This window comes from Oryzias melastigma, linkage group LG21, assembly GCF_002922805.2.
Source record: "Oryzias melastigma strain HK-1 linkage group LG21, ASM292280v2, whole genome shotgun sequence".
Taxonomy (NCBI): Eukaryota; Metazoa; Chordata; class Actinopteri; order Beloniformes; family Adrianichthyidae; genus Oryzias; species Oryzias melastigma.
Window position 1 is genome coordinate 15,669,551 of NC_050532.1, and position 16,657 is coordinate 15,686,207.

The window sequence follows — 16,657 nt, forward strand, 5'->3', positions numbered from 1 at the left end:
AGATATGGTTTCAAAATGGGAAACTTATACATCTTGGCTACTACAACTCCATACTAGGGGTGAGCCACAATATCGATATTGCAATATATCGCGATATTTAGTCCTGTGATTGATTCTCGATGGGTTCTCACCAACTATCTAGTTTTTATTTTTGTTTGAAGATGCTATAAATTGTTAAATGTGTCAACCTTTGGAGAAACATTCCTTTGGAGGTAGATAGGGGGCGTGCATTTTTAAGACCGGCTGTTGCGAGCACCAATGTGTCTGGCAGCTACTTGGATTATTTTTTTTTTTCTGTTGTTGACAGCAATTTTGCACAAAGTAATGGAACTGCTGTTCATGTTTACTATTATTAACACTGAATTTGACAGATAATTCCAATTCATTTGGTGTTGATGCTTGTCAAAGACATAGTATTACTGATTGCACCAATGTTGCGGTAAAGTGTCTATTATTTGTTGCAGAAAATAAGGCAAGTTCTTTATTATGATTGTGTTCAAGCTAAAAAATAAATGGGGATATCTTTTCCCCAAAAATATGTGTTCTAGAGATGATTTTCACCAATTATCACAGTATCGCGATATCGATATCGTGAGCCATGTATCGCATATCGCATATACTGTGAGGTACCCATTGATTCCCAGCCCTACTCCTTCGCATAAGAACATTACTTTGTTGCAGCTGAAGCTTGTATTACTATTTATTTTCCCATTGTGCTAAACCCAGCCAGTGTTTACGCCTCACAACAATACACACTAGGACACACCGAGTTTTGTCTCAGTGTGTTCTCACTGTGTTTTCCGCTCCAAACAGGCATGTTAATTTTACTGTCATGTGTGAGGTGCCTACGGTTTTGTGGCGTTTCAAGCTCTTTGCATTCCATCAGCCAATTCTATGCCGCACATGTGCTCATTACACCCCAGTTTATGCAGTAGGTCTGCAGCAACAACTCATTTGCTTTATTCAGTAAATCGGTTAGCTTGACTTTCTGACTCCTTCCTGTTTTTGCAGCCTGCCTCCAGTCGATCCTTTTACGGGTTTTAAATACCACAGCGTGTTAGCATGGTGTCAGACCCATCACACACAGAATTTGTAAGATCGAGCACATGGCAAAGTTGAGCGGCAAGCTGTAATTTGTACCGCAGCTTAATGTTGCCATCAGCAGGCAGGTGCAATTGGCTTACAAATTCTCACAGGTGTAAACACGCACAAATTATGCAGTGTATCAGAAGTAAACACTCATGCTATTTCTATGTAAATGCCACGTTTTTTTGAGCAGTCATGCAATAAAGAGTGGCATGTAAGAAAGAGAAAAAACTCAAACTGGAAATGTAAATGTCAAAAAATAAAAAGCACGCCATACTCTGAACAGTCTATTGTTCTTTAATGGCAGCAATTTTGCTAAAAGACAGAGTTTCTCAACCTGCAAGGACAGATTTAGGAAGTGACCTCCACTGTTTGATACCTTAAACCCCTTTACCTGACTTGCATGTTGTGAAAAAGAAAAAAAAAAAAATCTGTACAAGGAAGGAGATTTGACAAGAAACTTTATTTTATGAGGGGAAGAACACAATGGAACTCCTATTAAATGTGCCAGGATAAATGTACCACTGACACATTCTTTTGGATCCCACTGTCAAATGAGAGTTTATTCTGCAACACTCTGACAGCTAACATGGAGGAAAAACTCCAAGATTTTTTTTACGTTTGCTCAAGTCTCTCAGTTTCTCTATTTTGGCACTGTAACTGAGTCTTATACTTTTGCTTTCTGGCTGCATATCTTTTAGTTTAACCTGAGATACAGAAAACAAAAATCTTTTGGCATGTTGCAAAAGAGATTTTTCATTTGTGATAGATTACATTGATATAAAAACTGTGGCTAAAAGTATACTGAATACCCATTTTTTTGGAACTGCACTGTTACATGGGTATATTCAAAATCATGTTTAGATTTTTTTTAGTGAAGGTCAATAAATGTATAATTTTCTTTGTTTATAAGATTGCAACAATATCATATCCTATTTATCTTCTTTCACTCTCAATGTTTTTTTTATTTGACTTCGTCCATACAAGCTGCAGCCCACTTTGCAATGATTTTATTTATGTTTTTGTTGTTATCTTAGGGTTTGACACTTTATAGTACCCCCCTTTAATAACTAAACATACATATAAAAATATACAAATACAAGTTTAGTGAAGTTCTAGCTATTTTAAAGTTCTAGCTTGCGACATAAAAAAAATACTGCACTTTTATCAACCAAAATGTGATTTAAGACAAGGAAAGGAACTATTACAAAGGAATTTAAGGTTCATTTGGAGTAAAGGAGCAGTTGCTGTGTGTGATGACCTCTGAAAGGTTTCTAAGGATTTTTAAGCCAAATTTAAAGTATACCATCTATTTTTTTTCATTATTTTTATAAAAAAAAATGTTCATCCAAACCAGGGACCAGCAACCTTTAACACCAAAGAGCCATTTGTTAGTTTCTTACTGATCAGACCCACCAAATTCCGCTTAACTTTTTGCAAGAAAATAAACCAAAAACTTTCATTTATGTTTTCGTTGCCATTAAGTCACGCATTTATAAAATGTAGCTTTTAATTGAATTAAAAAAAGTGTTTTATTTTTCTATAAACAGCTTTAACTTCTTTGCATTTGACAGCAGCACATCCAAGTTCCTTAAACTCAAATGTCAAATAAAATCCTCCTGTTGCAGCAGATTTAATAGAACTGAAAATGCAAGAAAAACAAGTAAAATATGGCGTTTTTATCGTTCTGAAAACAACTAGACTTTTTTGTACAGCATAGATTAAAATATGTGCTTAACCTAACCAATTTGATACTTATTCAGATTGTTTGTGTATTTCATAAAGCCAAAGAGCCACAATGGAGGTTTGAAAGAGTTTCTGGAGCCTCAAGTTACATACAGAGTCTTATATAATCTTTGCATGTTATTCTCACATCAAAAATGCATTTACTAGCTTTGAGTTTAGGTTTCTTATTTTTTATTTGTTTTTTTTAGCATTTGTTCTCTAGCTATGTTTTGAGACATATTTAGAACCTGTAATAAACAGTTAGCTGGTGTATATTGTCATACCTGTATAGTGCTCTTCCTCCGATGGTTGCCAGGTTGGAGAAAACACTCAGGTCAGTCATGTTGTCTGGCCAAGATTGGATGTTAAGGTAACCTAAATGTAAACACACACAAGCACATATATTAAAATATGTCACCTGTACTGACATGATCAGGAAACCACAACCAAGTATAAGATGACTGCAGTCTCCTCTTTCAAAATAAACTAAATATCCCAAAACCACATTGACCTAAACAAGCAAATCAAAGCGATTTTCTGTACATGGCTTACGTACTATCAACTTAGAAAATTGAATAAGTGCACGACAGCCATTCCAATATTTTGCTTTTTTTCCCCTTCGTTCTGTTCTGTTAAATCATTTAAAGAAGTAAATGAAAAACTGAAAGGATGGCTGCTGCTCATTTAGAATTTTCAATAATGGATTCAGAAATATAAAATATTTAGCGGTGGAACAGTGGGTAAGTACAAACCTCAAGTCAACAGTAGAGGACCAACAATGCAGATGGCTGAAGGCACGGGAAAAAGGAAAAGGATGACGTTATGTATCCCAAGATTCTACTCTTTGAGGTCATTTAAGGTTCATTTAGAAGATACTTTTTACATCTCAAAGACAGTTTTTTGGTTCCATAGGTCAGTTTTTCAAAATGGAGGAAAGCATTTGGGAGAGTAGCAAAACCTCAAATAAATGAACCTGTTAAGTCCAGTTCCAATGAAACTGAATCGTGTGATGACATTAATTAAGAGACTCTATATATAGACATTATATACTTAAAAAGGAAAAAAAAAAAAAAAAAAACTTGCATCTTGTGTTGTTTTTTTAACTCAAACGGTTGATTTGATTTCTACATAACTGGCTTGTTGACAACTTCACAATAACCTTCAGCAGCATCTTCATCCTTTCGCAGCCATGCTGGCTTGTTACAGTCCTCCCAGAAGAAGAACAGAAGTCTCTGAACAGATTCCCATTAACAATGTTTGATGAGGTGCCGTTTAAAGACTTAGATAAGTTTAAAGAATTACACACAGCTCACGTTGGAGAGTGCATAGATGCTCCTCTTTAATAAGAAAAAAACGAAGTAGGAAGAAAAACAAAAAACAACAGCACTTTTCTTGGATTTACAGCAGAAGTGCTACAAGAGGCAATAAGGGAACATGTTGACAATTTTTTTGTTTGTTTTTTTAATAATAAAAAAAGCTTCACTATCATTGTTTACTCTATTTAATCTTTTCTGAGATAATAAGTGAAGCTTAGGTGCAATTTATAAAGGGGGAAATCTACCTCATCTTCAGGTACTCTTGGTTTCTAAATCTTCACTCCACATGTCACTCATAGTCCTCCCTCTGAGCCAATAGCAAAGTGTCCCCCTTTTTTTTCACAGGCAATCGCAATCATATTCCAAACTTTAAATTCATACAAGTTTGTTTTTCCACATTCCACCTCTGCCCCATTCTCATCTTGGCTCTTTGCTTCAGCGCATCCTGGCCTCAACCACCATCTTCATCTAAGCTCTTCACATGGTCATCCCAAGCATCCAAGATGTCTCCAGCCCAAAGTTTAACCGCCAAAGATTCATGCACAAATTCCTGTTGCACTTTGAAATCTTTCGACCACGTAATTAGGTGAACATATTAGGTGAACAGCAAGTGCAACTTAGTACTCAGAAAGACCAGAGTAAGCCGGTTTTTCTAATCATGTAAAGTCCATGTCATCAAAGCAAAGAGACTGAAATCTAAAACCACTGAAAATTGGGAAATCTCTCTTTTTGACTTCAAGTACTGTTTTCTTCCATAGTACATATGGAAACACCACTTAAAGCCTTTTTGAATGTATTCTCTGTTGAAATAAATACATAAATATGATTCTGATTCAGGGTGACCATTGTTTATTTTTATAAGTATATCCCCAATATTAAACTGATCATAAGGGTTAATCACACTGAAATGATTCCAAAGATTTTGATGATAGAAGTTAATCTCCGGGAGAGTTGCAATGAGACTTTTTTTTGAAGTTGCTGTGTTGAAATCCCAGATGCACAGCCTCGTCTCATCATTAGTGTTTTTCTTCCAGAGCTGGAATGTGTCTTTCTACTTGGAAACTTCCTTTATATATATATATATATATATATATATATATATATATATATATATATATATATATTAATGGTCATTATTAGAGCTGCAATTTCACATAAAATAGGTACCTAAAAGTTATTGACCTAGATTTTAAGTTGTAAACTTTCTTGTTCATTCATAGAAGTAAAATCAATATATATTGTCACTCTGGTAATTGCTTTTCGTGAAATGCTTTAGAGGAAATGTAGCAACAGGTCTCTAAATTAGTTAATTTTATATGAATGACATGTTTATCCTCAGAAAATGTAATATGGTTTAGCTTAGAAATGTACACACAGTATATGCTCATTGAAACGCAACATTAAAATAATTGGAGTTTCTAATAGATGTAACAAAAACCTCTCTTAATTAATAAATAAAAGCATTTTTGAAGTGTAATAACAAGCAACATTTCCCTTTCTTAGACAGTTCTAGATATTGGGTTTAAGCCAGCCTTTGTTGGTTTTGTTTTATTGTCAATAAAGATCAGTGTAATACCATGCAACAGCCAAAGATACTAAATGCATATCTGATGTTTTGTAAGAATACAGAACTGCATCATCACTGCACCATGCAGTCATGAACTTAAGGTGGACTAAAATCCAGACATGCTCACGAAGCGGCTTCTCATCCTCCCTTGGGTCGTACTGATTATCTATAAAGTTGAGTCCATAAAAGCACTCCACACTGTGAGTAGATTTAACGAGGGAAACAAGAGAATAGACCGCCATCTGACTGAGAGCTAGTACAACTTTACAAGATCACTTTGGGCACGATCCACGCCAGCGTCATGAAACCGGGACGTGACTGTGTGTGACGTGCAAAGGCTTGATGTCAAGTGAAGTAAATCTTACAGCCTGTAGGCTGATCTGAGGATAAAGCAGACTTGAAGGAAATATAGGGATGTAATCAGGATGAGTAAAAGCGCTTTCAGGACACCAGGACAGAGTCGTGCATGTCCTGACGAGGTGACTTACAGCAGGTTTGACTCAACGCAAGCACTCACAGACCCTACACACACCCCCACACACACACGAGTAAAAACACAACAACCGATCAGATTCAGTTATGATTCAAACAAAAACACAGAAGAGATGAAAGAACTGAATAGTTAGAGATGATTCAAAAACAGTATAAACACACTGAACAGGCACAGATGAATAATAAGCCTCTAACAACCCACTGAGAGCTTCACACACACAAAAACAAGACGATGCCCTAAATATTGCGAGATGCTGTTAGATTTACCAAACGAGTAAGCCACACATAACTGGGTTACTGATAAAACAGCCTTTTGACATGCTTTAAAACAGGTTAACTCAAGGTTCCAACAAGTGTAGAAACACCGATCTGAACTCGTTTATAGGAACATAGTAACATTCTAGCAGTTTGAAAGCAGGGCTGTCAGTAATAAATCTTTGAGCAGATGCCACACGCTGGTCAACACCATCCTCAACACAGAGTGATACAGAAAAATTGGCCTCCTACTGTAGTAACAAGTTGGCAAACCTAGAACAACACAAAGTAAGCATAGACCTCTTTAAAAAGAACTTCTTGGTTCGAAGGACAACACAAAAAACACCAAATACAATACTTTAAATCAGGGGTGTCAAACTCAATCTCCCGGGGGGCCAAGGCACGCCTCAAATCACGGGCCGAACAGGATAAACATTTATTGAACAAACTAAAAGTACATTTTTGCAACTTTAAAAATGGATAATACAAAGGGAGGAATATTATTTCAGAATAAATCAACTTAAACCTTAAAAAACTTTCAATATTTTATTTTGCATAAAAATATATTTTGTAAAAATTATACAAATTAGAAATAAGCGCAAGATAAAATCGGGCCATTAATAACAATAAAATAAAATGACCTGGAGGGCCGGATCCGGCCCCCTGACCTTGACACGTGCTTTAAAGCAGAAATCCCCAAACTACGGCCCGCGGGCCAGATCTGGCCCACCGCCACATTTGCCCCAAAACACTATCAGAGTAAGATTTTTTTTGTTTGTTTCTCTCGATCTGGCCAATTGAGACTCACATAGAACATGACTTTTTATTCCACCAATCTGCAGTTCGTACTATATCGGGAAAGAATAGACTATTTGTATATAAAGTATTCGGCTTTCTGGAAAACCATAAATGTTTACGTTTAGAGACACACCCTGTGATTATTACACTTTTTCTGTTAGCCTACAAACTGACCCCGGCCCCACATCAGAGAAGAAAACAGTTATGTGACCGTGGGACCCCTGCTTTAAAGTGTACCTGAGGAAAATAAATTGAGAGAACAAAAAGGTGAAGTTTAACCTTGCCTTAACTCATCCTGTTTCCACATTTGAGTGCCAGTTAAGTTTGTCCTCCATGATGTTTCAATGGAAAATCACATTTTACAAAGTATACTGAATGTTCATTAGCAGCTGGTTGTCTCAGTTGGCTGCATGTGGGACTGGCACATGGGAAACCAGGGTTTGTTTCCCAAGGTTTGTTATCCAGTGTGGCTCCGTGGGCAAGGCTTCACGTTACTGCCAACCAATATAGCCAAAGTCTGGGTCTCCCTGTGCCAGTCCCCAGCCTGGATAAAATGCAGGGTCTTCTCAGGAAGGGCATCCGGCCTAAAACTCTCTGCCAAACCAACTGTGCAGATTGGTGAATGCTAGTTTACAATTACGGGATGTGCTGAAAGGTGAACAACAACATGCAGAATGTTCATTATTCCTCAATGGGACTTTTGAAAAATTGTGCCCTTGAAATGCAATGACCATTGTAAAACTTGTATTGTTTTTTTTTCCAAAGTGGGCCATGAGAAAAATTGAAAATAAAAATCTCCAAATCTCCCCAAACAACCAGGTTGGAATTTCCCAACACTTGAGTGTTCACCTCAGTGGCTCATCTCAGCACAATGGGATGATAGCTGCAACACAAGAGATACAAGATCTACCTCCACACAACCCCAAAACTATATTTAAAAAAAAAGTACATTTTGGAGAATCTGACTGCTTAATGCCAGAAAACAAATATTTTTTTGTACTAATTCTCTACAGAGTACTACATTAATAACACACATGTGCACAGTAAACAGAACTGTGGATGTGCTTAGCTAAGAAGGAAATGAGCTCACTAACAAAGCTTAAGAGTACTGAAGTTGTGGCAATTACTCTCTATGCCAAAACACTGAAAAACCCATTTAAACCAAGTTTGACCACTTCTGACCTGCAAAAATACCTTTGAAGACATTGTAAAACCAAGAACACTCAAGAGAAGAAACAAAGAAAGACAAAATTGTAGAAAGAAAGAAGAATTTGATGCTGTGAATGCTCCATCCTGCTCATTTAAAAACTGGAGCAATGTTTGCGGTGACCTGGGGTCACAGCGGCAGGTTTGCTGCTTCTGTCAGACGTCACGTTCTCTAGACAAGTCAGAAGGATGACAAGCTGAGCTGACACACATGTCTGGCCACCGGTTCATGGCCCATCAACTGCTTCAAAATGCTTTCACTAACCATAACAAAAAGAAAAAAAGACCTTTTTTATGGAAGCTATTTTATGTGTCAAATATCATATCCTACAGGAAAATGCTGCACAAAGACCTTACGATTTCTCCCTAAAACATATCACAATTATTATTTTAAATTTGGTTAATACTAATGACTTTTTCGGAAGACTTTAAATCTAGGATGGCCTCGTACAATTGACTTGTAATGTTTCTTCCATCTAGCTTTTCCAACTAATGACTCCAGAAAACCTCCAACTGGATGTAAAAAAAAAAGAGTTATATTGTCAAGGCCAGAGCAAAAAGTGCAAAACTTTCTGCTAAATTATTTTTTAATCACAAAACGAGGACATACAGCATTTATATGAGGACTTCATATTTAACAAAGAACAATCTTTGGCCCAATCCCAATTCCCAATTAGCCCTACGGCTTTGCCCTCTCAGAGTGAGAAGGGTTAGCTACCTCTGTTCATTGATTGAGACATAAGTGGAAGCAGGCTGAGTTTGCCTGTCAATCATCATGCCGTCTTCTGCAGTATTGCGTGCACTGTGTGGACTATAAGAAGCTTGTCTGAAGCACAAAAAACAATAGCTAGAAGAAGACGATGTCTCCAAGAGATGACGATGTTAGAGTTTAAGGTACTGTCACAGTTCTACAAACAACACAATGCCTCAGATCTACTAACAAATGCTCACGAGGCTTGATGTGATCTTTCCATCAATTATCTAAGCCTGTTAGGGTCCCGTTTGAGGTCTCAGGGTTGCCGGAGCCAACTTAGCTACTGTTTGGGAAAATGAGGGGTGCACCCTGAACAAGCCGTCAGTCCTTTGCAGAGTCACAAAAAGACAGACAATCCCACAGATGAATGCCTAGCCATAATTTATGGTCACCAATTAACCCAAGAAGATTTTATCTGGACTGTAAGAGGAAACCAGAATGCCTGGAAAAAAAAACATACATGTGGAGACCATGCCAACTCCACACAAAAAGCTCAGAACTATGCTTGAACAGGTGATAACAATATTATAATGAATGATTAAAACATGCATTTACCATAGGCTAAGTGTTTATGTAAAACAATCTGTTTTGCTGTGTATCTCTGTTTTTGTTTAAAAGTTTTACAACTACAGTTAAATAATAGATGCAAAAAAAAATAATAAAAACTCCAGTTTTTAAAGACTCACTCTGATGAAAATTGTGTTTTTGGTGTTTTTAACATGTTCTTGTGACATTTTTCTACACATTCTCACTCCCAACTCATCATATATGGATGTATGGTTCAGGCACCCTTCTCGACACTTTTTGACGTTTTGGGTGTCTTCATTTCGTTGTTTTTGGACATGCTGGCTATTGGGTCCTTAACCCTCGGGACACAGTAACAAACACGGAACCAGCACTGGATTAGGAGTTAAGTTACCAGTCTGGTCCGCATCTCAGTAATACTTGTGCTGAGACGCATCCCGAGGGTGGGGAACCCCTTATTAGCGTATTTATTTTTTCCCAGTCTGTGGCCTGATGCCAAGTGGCCCTCGGGCCAGTATCGGTTCGAGGCTTGGACATTGGGAATCCCTGCTTGAATTAGATTAGCCAGCATGTCAAAAAATGACAAGTTGGGGACACCTAAATGTCAAAAAACGGCAGGGAGTGGGTTCGAACCATATGTCAAGTTGAGGGTGAGAATGCGTTGAAGTTTTTCGTAGTGGAGGACATATATAAGAAAAATTATTCATAAAATTGCATTTCTGGGTATTTTTTCATATCGCTGTTAATCAAAAGGACATGCAAAAATGCTATTTGAGAAAGGTTGTAAGTCTAACGTACTAGCTACTACTGCAAGCCACAAGCTCCAATATAGCTCCAATATTGCTCACCATTCTCCTTTCACCAGTAATGTTATGTTAGGGTTGTGAGGGAATGTAAGCTAGCGGGAGAGTATAGAAACAGATGGATGATGGAAAGGGGGAAATTACTCTTCGCCAACAGTTCTGCCAACAACTCAGAAGCAAATTTCTAATGAACTACTTTGTCATAAAATAATATATATATATTTTTTTGCCTAAAACCAGCATAATCATAATTAAAAGTCCACTGGAAACACTTTTATAACAGATCAAAAGATGTTTGGAGTCGGACTTTAAGACAAAAAAACCCTCACGTTCTAAATTTCTCAGCTGTATCCCATATTTCTGATGGCGCTGTCAAATGACTTGGCTGGAATAAAATGACAACACACATGAACCTCAAAAGTGGCAGTAGCATGCGGGAGCTGGAGGATTACCGATGCGCACCACATGTTCTGGATCTTTTCCTCATGGTGCGTGAAGGGAGAGCTGGGACTGTGGGACTCATAGCAAGGGAGTCCCCAAGGGAAAAGCAGAAAAGAGACAGAGGAGACTGAAAGCCTCATATGATATTCATCTTATGCTGCTATGTCTGTCCTTTATGTGGACAGTCTCATGGGGAGAGAGGGTTAAGTCGAAGAATAATCCTCAAGCACCAGATACACTATATAAATTATATGAATTGTACCCAAGCTGAAAGAAAGGAGTTTAGAGTAAATTGTATCTATTAAATTGACTCATGTACTCACCTGTGATTTCCCGAACGCTCCGGAAAACATTGAGCTTCTCTGGGTCCAGTGCTTCTATGTTGTGATAGACATCTCTGTTAATAAATAAGGGCCAAAAGGATGACACAAATTAGAACTGCTTTGCCAATCTATGCATTTTCTTTAGCAAAGTTAAGGCAAATAATAATAATAATAATAATAATAATAATAATAAAAGACTGTTACTTCTACACAACCATTTATATTATTGTTAATAAACATATTTCTGAGACCCCTATTTTAATAGCATGATCCAAACTTTACGTAAAAATCTATATAACTTTCTGCCCTGTAGTTCATCATCAATCCACTAGGGGCAGCTGAAGGGGTTTCATGGTTATTTCAAAATGGCTGCTTCCACAAAATCTCAAAAGCACTTTTTACGGGAAAAAACTTTAGCAAATTTTCAACACTTTATGGCGAGAATAACTCATCTATTGTTATTCATTTTATAAATAGTGCTTACTTTATTGAAAGTTTGCAACATTTGTTCATAATTTATTCTTTATGAAACAGTTGAATTGTGTTAAAAATGTGTTTAAAAAAATTGACACTGCAGGTAAATACGGTACTTTTTTCCCCATGTCAACATTTTGTTTTTTTAAACGTAACAACTTAAGCTTAACATTAGAACATTAAATTTATTATACTCTATACTGTATGTCTACTTACATATAAACCTAACATAATTGAAAACTAAAATTTATCAAACAACGTATCATAATTTACTCTATTTATATATCATTAAAAAAAAAATGGGGGGACTTTTGTCGTACATTTGATGCCAGATAGAGTTTGTTTTATTTCCAACAAATTAAGTCAACCTGTTTTCTTCTCAGTTCTATAAATGACCAAACTGAAGACATTGATTATTTGCTATTGCATGTTAGAAAAATTACCTAATAACCCATTAAACAATCTACTAAAGAAAAAAATACAGATCTTTATTTTCTAAACCTTTTAAAGGGTGTTCATCCACTTAAAATTAGTTTATTTTCCTTATCTTTAAATTAGGCAATCTGTTGTCTAGTTATAATTCATAAATTTATCTTCATGACCTTGAAAAAGATGCAACATTGTTAAAAGTGTCTATCCATACCTTTTCATAACCACACTTTTAAGAAATCATGTGGTCCCCGTTGCACCACTAAAAAAAAACGTAAGTAAACTGTATGCTAACTTGTCATATTTTGGCTGGAATCTGCAGTTGCAAGTTTACGCTTTTGTTTACATATTAAATGTTCACAGATTTTTCACTCCATCATTTATAATCTCTGTAAGCTGAATGTTCTCACCCTTTGATTCCAGTGATCAGAAACACCAAGTTGCCGTTGATTTTGGTGCAGTTAACAAACTTGTCAATGTTGCTGGAGTCCACCGTCTGAGCTGTCTGCAGGCTGCCTGTACCGATTCCATCACATGCTGAAGACCAAACAGTCCCACAAAAAAATGAGACAATTTTATATTAAAGATAAGATTTAAATTGTGTTTACCAAATATTTTTCAGATGACTTTGCAGTCAAAAATCCCATCATTAAATAAAATAATAAAGCAACAGAGAGAAGAGTAGAACAAGTTTATTTATTGAAAAGTACATACATAGTGTATGTGTTTGTTCAGCTATTTTAAATATACTTTGTCGTCTTTTTTGAATTACCTTTTGGACAGATGTCAGTACAAGGGATGCACATCTTAATATGATTGTCTTCCACCTCCATCTTGTTGGTGGGGCAGGCTCTTACACAGGAGTTATGGTCCACGACAAAGTTATCTGGAGAAACAAGTCACTGTAAATGTCAACTCTGATGGCTGCTTTTTGTTGCCCAGGAGCACAAGTTATTTAGCGGCTAGTGGAGTGCAGAAAATCACAAAAGCCGGAAAGTCACTGTGGGCATTTTTTTTCTTTCTTTTTTTTTTTTTTGGTTTCACCAACTTTTACACCTCAGTATCAACTAGGAGGATGACATATATTGAAGTTGGATTTATCAAAAGAAGCAAAAATTAAACAGAGAGGAGACCGTTTTATTTAGGACAAACAATTATTGATACTTCTTTTTCAGAATCCACAGGAATCCTAAACCATCCCAAATGGTCACAATTTTCTGCTGATGATTTAGAAAGAGTATAATGGTGCATTTGGGCAGCTGTACAGTCAGTAGAAGTGTTATGTGCTAAGTGAAAGGTCAGTGGTTTGACTTCCTGACTTGGCAGTCAGTATGTCAATGTGTCCAAAGGACAGAACATTTAACCCTGGTGTAGGAAAAGCTGGCTGGAGGCTAAATACAGAAGTACTGTAAGCTGAGGGGAATGCAGTCTGAGTGTGGGTTCAACTGCAAAATGCAGGATAGATACCAACAACTATTGTATTTTATTTGTTTTTTGGAAGTAAATTTCAAGTTATGATGTGTTGTTCAGTACTCGTGGTAGGATAGTAAAAAAAAAAAAAAAACAGAGTAAGAAGTAGTTAGTTGTGGTAGGACATAGTAACTATCTGTTTACTTTATAAAAAAAGATAAACAATATTCTGTTCTTCCGATGTGCTGGTTAACCATTCACACTGGTCTCTGCAACGCATGTTCAGTTGGCTGCTTCCAATGAAAAGTCTATCTAAAAGCACATAAATGCAGACTTTCACTTTCAAATTTTTTTACGTTCATGTGTAGCTATGCAAGTTTCTATGACCATTTATAGGCTTTACGTACAAAACGTGTGGCTATTGAATGCACGTTGAAAGATAAACTTTGACAGATAGGAATTTGGTAGTGAAGTTTGGATTTGAACTCATGGAAGTTCCAAGAGTTTGAAAAATGGTCATGGAGGAGAAATTAATAATTGCGGCTGGAATTCTATGACACCAAGTGTTTAATTTATAGGAGTAGATGTGTGAAAGAAAAAGCCTGGAGGAAGATTTGCGAGATTTGTACCTCTGCGACATTTCGCACCAAGCTTCTTCCAACTATAGGTGGCGGACATGCTGTAAAATATAAATACGGTCAATAGTCCAAAATGAACTACAAAATCTTTGTTACTCCAAACAGAAAATCATGGATTTGATTTTGCTCCACAGCAAGTGATCCTGAAAATCTTTTTATTGTTATTTTTTTTTTATACGTGAGCTAAAGAATTACCGTATATTTTAACTTTTTAGAATTTCGCAAAAATAAGTTATATGTAAAGGAAAGGGAAAACAAAAACAAACAAACAAAACAGAATATATTGTTTAGTGGATATTCTACCTTGATGCAATGTTCATTTCTAGCAACTGGACTCTCCTGGAAGGTTGTTCTACTACTAATGTGGTTAGCACTTATATGGATAGAATTGTTTTACAAATGAGGGAATGGAGGGAATCTGATTTTGAACCAACGTGTTTGCTTTCTTTGCAGATGATGATCTCATTAAGTCATGACCTCTAAAAAAAAATGAAAGACGTGGTTTCTCCAGATTAAGAAGGAATCTCTTCATTTGGAGAATATTTGGTAGACCTATTCTGGAGTTCTGCTCTGGAATAACAGATGGATGGAGCCGGAGGTTGACAATTGGATTAGTGTGCCAACTGCCATCATCTACTCTTACACCGATCCATATTGAAGGGAAAGAAAAAAGTCAATAGACAAGTCTCTCAATTAACTGGTTGTTCTGTGATACTAGCCTTACCTAGGAATAAGGTGAATATAAGTGGCTGATAAAAAAAACTTATTTGCAGATGGATTGACACTTGGAGTTGGGATACTGTAGTAGAATTTATAAAACACACAGGAAACAATTTCTCCTGGCTGATGTTAGAACTTGTTGGTTTCTCAGATGAGCTAGAAAAAGTGGGTCTGAATATATTTGCTTGAAAAATTGTTTCTTAATCCAGCTCCATGAGTTCTCTGCTCCAAAACCCATGATATAAATGACTCAGCACCAGATCTTTGCAGAGCTGATGAGCTAAAACAGATCCATAGGAGCAGGGAATATGATAAAACATGCAAAGCATTGGTAACTAGGGGACAGGAATTACAAATGTTGCCCCCAAAGACCTCAAAAAGGTATTTTTTGGAGCAAAAATATTAATATAAAATATATATTTTTTAAAATGCAAATATTTTCATGCCTACGTAGAGTTGTGTTATAGCAATGTATAATAATAGCTTTTCCACAGTTCATTTAGCTACCAAGAGGGCACAGAATCTTCATAAATCTAATAAAATGGAAAAACTTGTAAAGTTGTCAAATAGTTTAAAGGGTAACCCCTCGGACAGGATTTTCAAATTTCGGATGTGGGTGGAGTCAGCCTCCAACTTTCCTGTTTGGTCATGCTTTAGGGACTCACACACCTATTAGAAAGAATTGCTACCCTTGACATGAAACAGAAGAGTTTCTTTATTTCTCTCATTAAAGCTACATCCAATAATATATATATGTATTATTAGTATGACTAAATTTAGGGAATGTTTGAATGAAATTATAGCTTCACCAAGGGACTTTTTTTAAATATATTTTATCAGGTATAAGCGATTTTATTTTATTTTGTTATCTCATTTTATTTTTTACTTGTATTACTTGTAGAACCATGATAAGGAAAAAATGAGATAGCTGTAAATAAAAGAAAGCTTGACTATAACTAATGAATCAAACAAAACTCAAAACTTTAAGATACCGGAACATTTTCTACTTTTTTTTTTTTTTTTTCAGAAAAACTTTTGTTGGAAAAGAATCTAACTGAAACTTGTTCCTTGAAAAATACAAGAAAATCTTTTTTTTACGTATTTAGTTTTTGCTAATTTAGGGGTTTGCAATTAATAACATAAGAAAAAAAAGGAAAGGTTAATCACATTTGAGAAAAAAAGGAAAATTATCATTTTATCACATAAGAGTAATAAAAAATAACAAAATTCCAAATGCTCCGGCCAGTATTCACTAAAAAAAGAAATCCTCACGTGGCCAAGAAAGCCAGTGCAAAGCAACAAAAGCCACTACATGAAAGCAAGGTTTACATAAAAATATAAATAAATAAATAATGTATAAACCTAATATGGCACACAGATCATAAATTTTAAATTTTACAGTTGTACTCACAATTGTAAAATTAACACAAACGAGCTGGAAAAAAAGAAGTGTCACTGTTTGTGTTTATCCTTCCTAATACCAATACTACAACTAATTAATACATGTATATAATAGTATGTGTCTTTGGATCAGCAGTGGTACAAACTGAAGTTCTGTTGTGGTTAAAAGTGCTTTTTCTACCATATTTTCCCACACCCGGTAAAAAAAAAAGCTCCCAGTTTGGATGTTTGCAATTTTAAAGTTTGGACATTCTCTTTGGATTAGACAGTGTTGGGCATCTCACTTCAAAAAAG

The 16,657-nt window shown here is 36.0% G+C and overlaps 1 protein-coding gene across 1 annotated transcript in view; it reads right to left on the reverse strand.

Annotated features, from left to right (window-relative positions):
• LOC112155138 (receptor tyrosine-protein kinase erbB-4) overlaps nt 1-16,657 on the reverse strand; it is a gene marked incomplete in the record, with an annotated part of 293,012 nt that overhangs the window by 74,518 nt on the left and 201,837 nt on the right. The window contains 4 exon segments of the mRNA XM_036209624.1: nt 3,096-3,186; nt 11,292-11,365; nt 12,605-12,731; nt 12,967-13,080. Coding sequence (XP_036065517.1) covers nt 3,096-3,186; nt 11,292-11,365; nt 12,605-12,731; nt 12,967-13,080 — 406 coding nt within the window.